This window comes from Denticeps clupeoides, chromosome 2 (genome assembly GCF_900700375.1).
Source record: "Denticeps clupeoides chromosome 2, fDenClu1.1, whole genome shotgun sequence".
In the NCBI taxonomy this organism is placed as follows: Eukaryota; Metazoa; Chordata; class Actinopteri; order Clupeiformes; family Denticipitidae; genus Denticeps; species Denticeps clupeoides.
In genome coordinates this window covers 21919658-21932366 of record NC_041708.1, presented here as the reverse complement: position 1 = coordinate 21932366, position 12709 = coordinate 21919658, and the positions used below count along the sequence as shown (strand labels likewise).

General features: G+C 45.6%; 1 protein-coding gene across 1 annotated transcript; it reads right to left on the bottom strand.

Moving 5' to 3' along the window:
• Window positions 1-2944: 2944 nt before the first annotated feature.
• Window positions 2945-6015, bottom strand: penkb (proenkephalin b). Its single transcript, XM_028969937.1, has 3 exons — window positions 5723-6015; window positions 5097-5239; window positions 2945-3998 (listed from the first exon to the last, which is right to left on the bottom strand). Exons 2-3 carry the CDS (start codon window positions 5217-5219, stop codon window positions 3396-3398), a joined length of 726 nt encoding a protein of 241 aa, XP_028825770.1. The 5' UTR covers window positions 5220-5239; window positions 5723-6015; the 3' UTR covers window positions 2945-3395.
• Between the last annotated feature and the right edge of the window lie 6694 nt (window positions 6016-12709).

Genomic DNA, 12709 nt, shown 5'->3' with positions numbered 1-12709 from the left:
TGACCGTTACCTGACAGTCGCGTAGCAACGACACGCTGCGTCACAGCTCGCCCTCGTGACCTCACGCAGCCCTCGGCTCCGCGTCAACTTTGCCCCAGTGCAAGGCATTGTGGGTCGAGCGTTCGCTCCCATTGTGTGTGTTTACAAGAGGCGGTGGGCGTGGCGAAGCCGTAATAATAACCGCGTGTCGGGTATATATGCTCCTTCCTGTCTAAATCACGCAGGCCACGTGGGAAAGTGATTAACCATCACACTTACAAAAGGAGCAGCATGTGGGGACAGTGCCTTGATGAAGGGGACGTCAGTGGCACCTTGGCGGTTCGGGATCCGAACCCACACTCCAGCTCTTGTCCAGTGGAAACTGGCCGTGGGTGGGTGGGTGTGAATGGCGTTGGGTGACATGGACAAGGACCAAATTGTGGTGGTTAGATCCTCCAAAACGGCCTCCAAAGGTTCTCCAAGGAGGGAAAGAAGCTGTCCACCGGCAACAGGGTCATGGAAGGCCAAGGCTGGAGTGGAGGCAGCTGAACAAGGTCGAAATCCTTCCGGTTTCTATCCAACCTCTGAGTTTCGGCACCACCTCAATAAGCCAGAGGACTTAATGGAGCAGCTTGTGATGTCTTGGTCCGAGATACCGCAGCAGATACTGCCAGAGGTCGTGTGAAGTCCATGCCAAGGGTCACAGTTGTATTGGCGCCTGTTCTAGCTCTTTCTTCACGAGCGTTTCCGTTATCCTGCCCTTCTTTCTCAGCCAATTATCAGACACCGCCTCCTAAATCATCTCTATTATGATAATTAGCGCTTATTAAGAAGAGAAGCCGTGCCAGGAGGCGCACGATGCTTCGGCCAAGGAGGCGCTTGGCACACATTGACACACATGTTGCTGTTCTTTTTTTTCTTGACGTTTCGTACGTGTCGTCTTGGTATTGACTCAGCACATCCCATCACAGCTTTTCAGCCCGAACCTCAGTTCTCTGCACACGAGGCTGAGTCATATGTGACACATTCGTCACTAAAGGCCACAAATCTGGAACAGCAACAGCACCACAATTACTACTTATACATTCTTGTTAATATTTCTATTATTGCTGTTATTACTAATATTAGTATTACTTTTTGGGAGATGAACGTACCCAGAAGGGCTTTAAATCGCCTGATGCACTGAAAATCATCAAATGTGCCGACTGTGCCAACACAAAAAAATGTGGAACATTAAAAAGCATGTAAAAGCAAGGCGCACTTGGGACAGGCGGAGCCTTTTTTTCTCTAATTTCTATATCTAAAATTTGAATTTGATTTACTGTACAGGCCAAAAGTTTGGACACACCTTCTCATTCAATGTGTTTTCTTTATTTTCATGACATTTACATTGGTAGATTCTCACCAGAGGCATCAAAACTATGAATGAACACGTGGAGTTATGTACTTAACAAAAAGTGGAGACCTGGCCTCCCCAGTCACCAGACCTGAACCCAATCGAGATGGTTTGGGGTGAGCTGGACCACAGAGTGAAGGCAAAGGGACCAACAAGTGCTAAACACCTCTGGGAACTCCTTCAAGACTGTTGGAAAACCATTTCAGGTGACGACCTCTTGAAGCTCATAGAGAGAATGCCAAGAGTGTGTAAAGCAGAAATCAGAGTAAAGGGTGGCTATTTTGAAGAAACTAGAATATAAAACATGTTTTCAGTTATTTCATCTTTTTTTTGTTAAGTAAATAACTCCCCATGTGTTCATTCATAGTTTTAGATTCTCACTGAAGGCAATGGAAATGGTCATGAAAATAAAAAAACCCATTGAATGAGAAGGTGTGTCCAAACTTTTGGCCTGTACTGTATATTTACAATCAGCCGTTACAGTGAGGGTTTTGAATCTGTGACTTGTCTGCTATGCACCACAGAAACGTATATTATGGGATGTTTATGGGTGCATTGACAGCTGTTACTGGTGTAGACCCCTTTAAGGTGCTTGTTGTCTACTCTAAGGTTACATAAATGTACATTTCGACCCTTAAAGGTGTACACGGGGTTACTTTAAATGGTCAATAATTGGCCCGTTGTACATTGGGGAACAGAAATGGACAGTGCAGGCGAAACTCCCGTCAATCCCGAGGGAAGGTCCCGAAGGGCCCAGACACCATGACAGAGTTATTTCAGAAGTGAACCGATTTGGCGATCAAGCACAGAAGTGTCATTTCCTTTGTTGCACGCCATGAGGACATATTGACTTCCCTATCTTCTGTTTGCTCAGCTCGGCTTGGACACTCTAATCAGGGGTCCGCCTCCGTATTGCATCGTCTTCTTTGAAGACGAAATCATCTTTGGTGTTGTGTTACACTGACGTTCCGATTTGCATGTGAATTCCAGGCCGTTGAGCAAGAAAATATGGAAATTGTGCACAGAGGTGACAACTGAGCGCCGTTCACCTCCCTTCCTTCATCCATGTTCCGATGGCGTGCTTGATAAAAGCTTATCGAGCTTTTTGTTTCATGCACTTTAACCCCGGACATAACCTGCCAAGGCAAGTCGGCATGCGGATCTGCGATGATTTGGAAGAAAGGCGATAAGTGATGCATCGATCGCCGCACCACACGCGCTCATCGGGTTCCGTAGTGCGAGGGACTAAATTGACTTTTTTCGTAAAAGCCATCTGAGGCGGACGACGTCGGGGTGATTACGGCGAGTCCAGAGCCATTATGTCCCCCCTTTTCGCCCGGGAAGAAAGCGCAGGCCCGACCACGTGCACATCTCGGAGGCCGGGACCGCAACGGCGAATCCATTACCGCCTAATAGAGCTAAGAGCATCGGACCAGAGATGTGCGTGTGTGTGTGTGTGTGTATGTATGTGTGTGCGTGTGTGTGTGTGTGGGGGGGGGGGGATTGAAGTGGTAGGAGTTCCATTTTCTCCCAAATTGACATGTTTATTCATGACACAGCACACCGGCATGCGGAGAGACTTTGCACTTTATTTCATCTGTACAGCTAAGTGATGCAGACAGGAGACAAAGAAACGAATAGAGAGCAGGAGCCAGCGAAAAGAGAAACGTGACGGCCACTACGTCAGAGGAACAGAAGCCACACGGGAGTAGAGGATTGTGGGTAAGCGTGGCTGACGCGGTAGCGACCTACCATCTTTATTACATTGTCAGCGCCTCTTGGAAAATGAGACGTAAGTCCTGTCGATAGCAGAGCTGAGAAACGCGTGTGCTTGTGTACGTCCACATGGTGTCATGTCTTGAGGATTGAGGCTGGAGGAACAAGAAAACAGCAGATCTAACCAGAATGTAGCAGAACAAGAACCAGACAGAACCGAGCTGAACAGGAACAAGGCAGAAGAACACCAGGGGGGGGGGCAGAACAGAAGATTTTTTTTATCAATCAGTGTCTTTTGGGCCACTCAATAGCCCATAAATCCTCCATATCTCTTCTCCATCTCCGGCTCGTGCTCTTCATCATCGTCCTCGTCCTCTTCCTTTTCCTCCTTGGAGCGTTTCAGGAAGCCGCCGTAACGTTTGGCCTCCACAAGCCACTCGGGCCTGCCCACCCGCCTCATGAAGCCCCCGTAGCGCTTCTGTAGAGGTTTGGTCCCGCCCTCAGAGTCATAAGCCCCTCCCCTCCTCATAAACCCACCATAGCGTTTAGCCACGCCCTCTGAGCCTTCCTTGCCACTGAGCAGCTGTCTCAGCAGGCTGAGTGCCTCCTCCTGGTTCTCGTGGTCGCCGAGGTCGCGACTGGTGAGGATTTCCCAGCCGTGGTCGACGTCGTCTGGCTGCAGCTCGTCGCTCTTTTTCATGAAGCCGCCGTAACGCTTCATGAAGCCGCCGTAGCGCTTCATGAAGCCGCCGTACTTCTTCTCCAGTGGGTGAAGCTGGGCTTCCTGCTGCTTCGTCTCCATGAGAACGCTGTCACCCTCTGCGCCGTTGGCCCTCCGTAGGAGGTCTCGGCACAAACCCCAGGAGCCGCCAACACTGAGCTCACCCTCACACTGTAACACACACATCTGGAACAAACACACACACACACACACGCACAGTTGAGTATTCTTGTGTTCAGCTGATATTTATTCATATTTCAGCCTGCGCAGACACATCAAAGGCTCTGAAAATGGTCTTTTAAAGATTTCCACTTAAATCCTCCTACTGATGTCTACCCCCCCCCCCCCCCCCCACACACACACACACACACACACACACTCACACTCACACTGCTGTAAACCCCCATTCATTCAAGTATTCTAAACTCTGATGGAGGGAGCTAGACGATAGAACACTAAAATGTTAATACGAAAGACTGCGCCTCTGTATTTCACTGTAAATTCTGATATTCCTGGTTAATTACATGTGGACATCGCGGAATTGCATCACTCGTGCTATCACGTGAGAGGACGTTCTCTCTAACTGCTGATTGACAGTCCGTTTTGTGGCCTGGTTTGACACAGCGCTTTATCAGCTGCTATATTAAAGGCGCTGCCCCGCCCTGATTACCACGCTGATAGATAAACTGCGTTCTGTAAGGACTTTGATCCCATAATGATCTCAGCTGTCACAGGTCTGTGGAATTCTGCCTTTAATAAGGTTCGGCCAAACAGCACAGCACTGCTCTTTAAAATTCAATTGCAGTATTTAGGAGGCCTTTAATGAAGAAAGATTTTTCTTGATTTCAGAATTGCGCACCAACAGAACAATGCAAGGTTGTGCAGACTTTTGATGAGGATGTGTCCTGAATAATTCAAAAAGATATATATCGTGATGTTTTAGTGCTTCCTGGTGGCGCGGGGCGGAACAGCCCACCCTGAAAAGTAATTTTAAAAAAGGACACCCAAGCTGCGAATCGGGGGGTCGTAACTGCTGTCGGATAAGAAAATCCGATCTATTGCGACATTCGAAAGGCGGATGAATACATGGGGATGAATACGCGAGAAAAAGGCACTTTTTGCGCCTGTATTTGGTGTGTGAATCCGCATATTGCGTGTTGGCTATAAGTGCCCCCCCCGGCTGCCCCGTTAGAAGGAGTCGGGGCAGCCGCGGTCTGCCGGTTACCGGAACCTCAATTGAACCGCGCTCGGGTTGCCAGGTTGCGCGCGTTTTCAGCAGCTCACCGTGGGGCTGACGTCGCCGTGGCCGGCGCAGGACGCGCAGTCGGCACCGCAGTCCGCGCTCACGGTCAGCGCGAGGCAGGCGCCCAGGACCGCCGTCCAGCTGCAGGTGACCGGTACCGCCATGTGGAGCTCCGGGAGGAATCCTGTCCGTGGAGAAAGAGGCGAGGCGGAGTGAAGAAACTTTTCTTTTTGCGGTTTTATCTTTTGATTCGCGTGAAACAACTCAAAATGTTTTTATTCCCAAATAAAAATGAATAAGACAGACTAAAGTCGTGCGAGCTTTCTGTGAGTGACGCCTGGGTTTGAATGAGACTGGGACCCGGTTTTTGGGTCGATCCCTGAATATTTCAGTAATCTAATAAAAGACTGCTGCTCTCCCAGGACCGGGCTCCCTGGACCAGGCGCACCGGACCGGGCTCCCTGGAACGGGCGCACCGTACCGGGCTCCCAGGACCGTGCTCCCTGGACCGGGCTCCCTGGACCGGGCTCCCAGGACCGTGCTCCCAGGACCGGGCTCCCTGGAACGGGCGCACCGTACCGGGCTCCCTGGACCGGGCTCCCTGGAACGGGCTCCCAGGACCGGGCTCCCTGGAACGGGCTCCCATAACCGGGTTGAGGATACTCACTTGCTGGCGGGGGGAGGGTCGTGCGCTCTGAAGTCCGCTCAACTTCGGCTGCGCTTTGGTGCGTCCTCGATGCGCACGAAAGATGAAGCCACCGGACACGCAGCCTCGACAGTGCGGGTGTGTCTGTGGTTCACCGTGTGTGTGTGTGTGTGTGTGTGAGAGAGAGAGAGAGAGAGAGTGGTCCCACCAGCGCTGTCCCCGTTAAACTCGCCTCACTGTCTCGGGGGTCTCCGCTGCATCAGAACCCGAGACCCTGCTGTCTTAAAAGCGGCTGCATGTAGCGCTGCAACGGTTCCCTCTCGATGGGGGGAGGACGCTGCTCATCCTGATGTTAAATGACGCACAAGGAGCTCTAGGGGGGGTGGGGGGATGGGGGGGGGGTTAAATGATGAACCAAATATGGTAATGGAGTTAAAATGAAGTTTTACCCCAGACTATCAAAAAAATGACAACTCTACCTCTGTTCAGCCCCTGCATGCTTTTCCAGCCATGATGCAAAGGAGGAACTCCAAAAGATCCAGAAGATGCATTCATGGCCACCTGCTCTCCATCATGGCCAACATTCCCAATCTTCCATTCAAGGCCCATGTTCACTGTGCCTCCGTCTCTAACCACCAGGCCACGGACCTGAACTGGGCCACACAGGAAAAAGGAATCTTTTTGGCGATGGAGAACATAGAAGTGTGGAGGAATCTGATGCAGTAGTTGGATTGTTTAATTGCATTTGACAGTGAAAACGGTGAAAAAAAAGGCAAAATGGTGGCCGCTCGTCACAGGCATGTTAACTGAATCTCTAACATTGTTATTTATAACTGCATGGTATTCTGCAATTCTACAGCCAAGCACAGAGGGAGAACACATATTCTACCTTATGCAGAGGTTTCATTTATTTTGCACACATTAGCATGAAAATTGCATGAAAAATTAAGGTCTAAGAAAGTTTTCGTCTGCAGTTCAGTTCTTGACGATATCAGCGTTTATGACCTTACTCTGGGTAAGATTCAGAGGCAGCTGACTTAATGTATATAAATATGCTTTTACGACTACGAAGGTATTTTTCTCTAGTATCAGAACGTGGCAACAAAAACAAAACGACTGTCTGGAGCTCTACGGCTCTTCCTCAAAGTGCACATCAAGAGTCCCATTATGACTAAGTAGTGAATCACCGAGGGGGGAAAGTGAAGCGGCTGGTGTCACGTCTCGCTCTTTGATGGAACAGCACTTTCAGACGTTGAGATGTGGACAGAAGTTTTAAAGAAAGTGGAAAGAAACTCATTTTCAGCCGCAATAAAAGCATCAGGTTACAGTCCATTTGAATTTAACCAAAGTGGACAGGTGACAGGCAGACAGCATGGATGTGCAGACAACTTTTATACATCTTTTATTATATATATGAATTGCCGAAGTGAACACCCTTCAGAGGCAGCTGACTTATTTTAAATGTTTTCTATATTTTTCTGCTGCTATATGAGAATAACTGCCCAGCCAGGCTCCTTTTGTTGGTGTGTAATTATTTATGACACCTAGAAGGTGAACTTTAATGATGTATAACAATGTTCAAAAAGGGGAGGAGCCTGTAGGCATGATTGACAGCTCCCTCATTCTGAACAATTTAAACCCCGTCCTGTCAATACATGACACGCCCTCCCCCACTTCCCCCTCCGTTCTCTGTACTCATCACAAAGGTGACCACGCCCACCACCAACATGCAGATTGCACCGCTTTCAGTCAAGCATTCTGATTGGTGAACTGGTACAGTTGACATTAGTCTTAGACAGTGCCGGGAAAGTACAGGCCTTAATTTTATCCATGAGACGTGGTCCTCAGAGACAGAACAATCTGATTCAAATAAAAGCTATTAAATTTTCAAATCCCTTCAGATGGGGGACCAGCCCGCAATATCTCATAATAGCCTGTTAGAACACTCAATTAACCCTCAATTAACCCTCATGTGAATATTGTCTTTGGTTTGGGGTCACGACCACCAACTTCCCCTTTCCAACTTAGATCATTAATTTCCGCAGAAGATCGCACACCATTTCCATGTGGTAGTGGCATAAACGGATTTGTGAAGATTAGAAACACTGATAACTCAGTTTTGTGGTCAAAATGAGAGGTAATAAAATGATCAGCGAGGGGATATTAAGCCGTCCCCTGGACGTGAGTGTACTCGTTTTGAGGGCCATCTCACGTTGAGATACATATCTTTGTACTGCCTGTAATGATTTTAACGTACGTTTCATTTACTGCTCATTTACTGAGAGCCCAGGCTCCAGGGACAGGCGGTTAACGTTTGAATGCCTTTCTGAACATTATAAATGTCACCGCAACCTGACATCCTGTCACATATGAAGCATAGTCGCGTCTGATTAAGACTTTTTTTAAATAATCTGCCTACTCTTGTCCATAAATTGCATCCATTGACATCAGGGTTATTGCATTCATCAATATAAAACATTCACTGTCGTGGGTTTGACTGGATATGGCAGGTTTAATGTGGCTTTAATGAATATGGCTTTTTCGGTAATATATTTCCAGAGCTGCTTTAAATGCTAAAACAACACACATACACACACACACACAACTCTGTCTGGTGTCTGTAACGAACTGAATCTCCTCACTTGGGAGAAACAAACCAAAAAAAAATGCATTTGTTACAGATTTTCCAGCTTTGATCTTGTCAGTCAGATTCAAGACGAGAAACAGCAGCCCAGTGACCAAGACTTAACATGACGTTGATTCACCACTTCTTTCTGTTTTTTTGCTCTATAGCAGTAGATAATAGATTCTAGGAGGGAAGGTGGTGGCCAGAAAAGCCACAAGAACCTTGTTGGTCATTGCTCCACCAACCCAGAGTCATGGACCAGGGGCAGGCAAATAACAAGGGAAACATTCGCGGGTAAATCATGGGGCAGTTCATCATTTCGCTGAAAGCCATCACAGAAAAGGTAGAAATACAGACTGACTGGTGTGATTGACTGGTATTGGTTTTGATTATTTGCTGCAAAAATTCTGCTGCCAAATAATTCAAATAAATCGATTGATCTCTTCGGGCGTGTGATCAGCAACGGTGATACACACCAATACGCCCCTCCATTGTGAATCCCTGGAGCCAGACTTGGATTGGGTCTATCGTCAGTCTCTCAGTGCAAATTCGACCAGCCTGTCTGGAAAAAAACGGCATTTCCCGGAGCGTCCGTGAAATCCGGCGCTGACCTGCATGGCGGTGACACTCTGGCCCTTATCAGTCTTGTGCTTATTTGGTTCAAGTGTTGCATCTGGGTCAGATGGATATTCCCACCAATGCTGAACTAATTTGGGAAACCAACTTTCGATGCATAGGTACAAAACAGCAACGAGAAAAAATCTGAATATCACCGTGTCACCTTGAACATTTCTGACCACTCTGACCTTTATTCAAGGTCTTTGTTTTCATAAAACGGATGTATTTTTTTTACAAATAATCTCTTTAATGTACACCAGATTCTGGGTGAAACAGAGAGTGGCGAATCTGCACTTCAAACCGTGACAGGGCGCGAGACGTACGGCTCTTATAAAGGGTTTTATGTTACAATTTGTCCTCCGTTTTATTGCTCATTTGGCGAGTAAATGATCGCCGCCTGCCAGCGCATTCTTTGTTAAAATCACAAATCAAGCGCTCAGTGGTAAATGCAGACAAGCGTATAAATATTTCAGCCCCTTTTGTGTACAAGTAGGCCTTTCAGGCGGCGAAACAAATGTGGAACCGAGAGCCGCTCGACATTTAAACACCGCCGCTCGGGGGCGGAGACGCACACAGTGCTCAGAGGTGTAGCAATGTTGGGGCTGTATGCATGAGTGTGTGTGTGTGTGTGTGTCTGTGTGTGTGTGTGTCGATCCTTAAGGTGTTTTTAAAACTTTATAGGTTAAATCAATAGCTTTTATAGCAGCAGCACTGCAGGCAACGCAAGACAGCTTTTGTCTGCTTGGACCAATGGACCTACTCAACATAAAGTGAAAGAAAGATGTTAGACTTTTTATATACACACAGCCTCAATCCCATAACCTTTCTCCTGAGCATGAGGCTGTGTGTGTGTGTGTGTGTGTGTGTGTTCTCTGTAATAGTTGGGTTATTGATTGACTGTGCAACGGAATGGGATAAAAGCAGAAATGTCAGTGAGGAGGAGGTTGAGGGGTTGTTAGATCACAGTCCTTTACAGAAGTGTTTATAGAAGTGTCGACCAGTGGGAGTCTCTCGTTCTCTCAGACACTTATCGCATCGCAAGGCACTTCACTGGCGTGGGGTTTCACGGGGTTATTTTACGTTTGCTGTGCATGAATAATGTTGTGTTCATGAGCCAGCAGTTCTGCTATAGAAAACTACACAACAGCGAACAATGGCCACCTATGCAGCGTTCTGAAATAATGAAATTGCCTCATTTATTTTTCTTCCATTAATGACAGTACTACATTGTTATCACACTAATATTGTTATACTTTTGTGAAAGTAATCAAAAAAGGCTGTATGCACAATGAGGCAAAGCGGTCGAAAAGAACACAACTCTTATGCAAATGTGAACAAATATATCTGCAGTCCACTATAGAGGCGGGAGGCTGCTAAGGTGAGAATATGGTGAGGAATCTCCAGTCTGCCTGAAAATGTCCTTTCCACCACCGGGTCTGATTGTTTCAGTGCATCCAGAAAGTATTCACAGCACATTTTTAAATTAAATATAATAAATTTTAAATTAAAATTTATTATATTTAAATTGAGCTCAGTTGTCTCCTGTTTCCCATGATCATCCTTGAGATGTTTCTGCAGCTTAGTTTCTGTAACCTGGGGAAGGTTACAGAAACATTTCTGCTGCTTTTGAACGTTCCAAATGAGCAAAGAAGTTCAAAACCACCGGACTCTACCTAGAGCTGGCCGGCCACCTAAACTGAGCGACCGGGGGAGAAGGACCTTAGTCAGTTAGGTGACCAAGAGCTCAAGCAACGTCCCTAAACACACAGCCAAGATATCAAAGTAAGGCTTCAGGAGAACTCTGTGAATGTCCTTGAGTGGCCCAGTCAGAATCTAGACATGAATTCGATTGAACATCTCTGGAGAGATCTTAAAATGGCTGCACCAACGCTTCCCAACCAACCTGATGGAGCTTGGGAGGTGCTGCAAAGAGGAATGGGCCAAACTGGCCAAGGATAGATGTTCCAACCAAAAATTTGTTACAGTCACTACCAGCAAGTGTTTCTCTGCTGGAGGTGCGGTTGAACAGCACATGTAAGCAAAGTTCAGCGAAGGAGTTAATTGTTCTTGTCACAGGCGGTAAATTGAAGTGAATTAGCTGCTGGTTAATTTTGTTAAGTGCAAATCTTTGGAAAATTCCTAGAACACTAGCACATCCTTTACACGTTTCTTTTCCTTTTTGAAAGACAGTGATGTTCTTGTCTGTTATTGCAATGGTTGGCCATCGATGTGACAGACACAATAAAGCCGGTCTGCGAAATCAATAAATCAATGAACATTAACGAGCTGATAAATGGCCTCATTGACTGTGTGCGATTTTCGAAGTGAGCAAGTGGACTGGCTATTGTACTAAACTCGGCTGATACTAATGAGTGAGTCACTCGTCGTAGTCAATATTTGATCGTTTCTACGTACGTAGCCACGTTAAGTGGCTGCATCTGGCCATATTATTTCGATTTGTATGCCTGCTCCCAGAGGAAGGGGTGTAACCCAGTTATAACAGGCATAACAATAAGGCATAATAATAACATCAAATCAACTGTGAATGAAACATACATTTGTTCAGTGTATGGTGCACAGTGTTGGGAAGGTTACTTTTAAAATGTATTCCACTACAGATTACAGAATACATGCCCCAAAATGTAGTTTGTAACGTATTCCGTTAAGTCACTCAATGTGAGTGATTCAACGTATTCTGAATACTTTGGATTACTTTGGATTGTCATGCTTTTAACAACTACATGTGGAAATCACAGATATAAAAAAAAACCCTGTTTTTCCTCAACCATTTCTTTATTTATTAAGCTGAAAAGTGGAAGAGTATTAGACAAACATAAAATATGGCATTGAAAAGTATTTACTGTTATGGTCACCAACATATTCCATTACTTAAAATAAAAAGTAGCCTTGCACAAGGAAAAAATCTGCATTTTCAATGACCGTCTTCCTGACGAAAAAGGTAATATATAAAACAATTCTAAAAAATTAAAAATATACTTTTTTGGCATTTACTGTCAATATTATTCTTCTAAAGATTATTCAATACAAATCAGATATTTTAAACTCGATGTGACAATGACAAAATGCATTTTAAATCTTGCCACCAGATATAATTTTTAACACAAGACAATATATGATTTAATGCAACCCAGCAACATTAATTCATGGCCATTTAACAAAGGTATGCAAGTAGAACCATCTAAGGTGTCAGGGCTGAACTGTTTGTTGAAAAACTTAAACCCCCCCAAAAAAAATCCAATAATTGATTAACAATTGCCATAAACATATGAGGTGCTGCTTTTCTAATGCTTGCAAAAAAAAAAAAACACTAAGTTTACAAAAAAAATAGATTACAAGCCTTGTCAGTGAACAATACCAAGATATTTATTATAAAAATGATTATAAAAATGCATACTGTACTTGGAGAAAATGGAACATTTTGCGGAAACGTTTGGCAATTTTACGCGCAATATTACGCGCACTATTACGCGCACTATTACGCACACTTGTGTTTGCTCTGGAACGGGCAGGTGTCGCGGGGCGCGGATCAGACCGCCGTGTAATCCATTTATTTCAACAAAGTAACTGTATTCTGATTATCACTCATATAAACGGTAACTGTAACGAAATACGGTTACTAATGTTTTGCATTCTAAATACGTAACGCCGGTATATGTATTCCGTTACTCCCCAACACTGTTGGTGCACTACATAATCCTCTTTTTCCACGCAAGGATTACACGTTTTCTTCATAAATTGGGCAA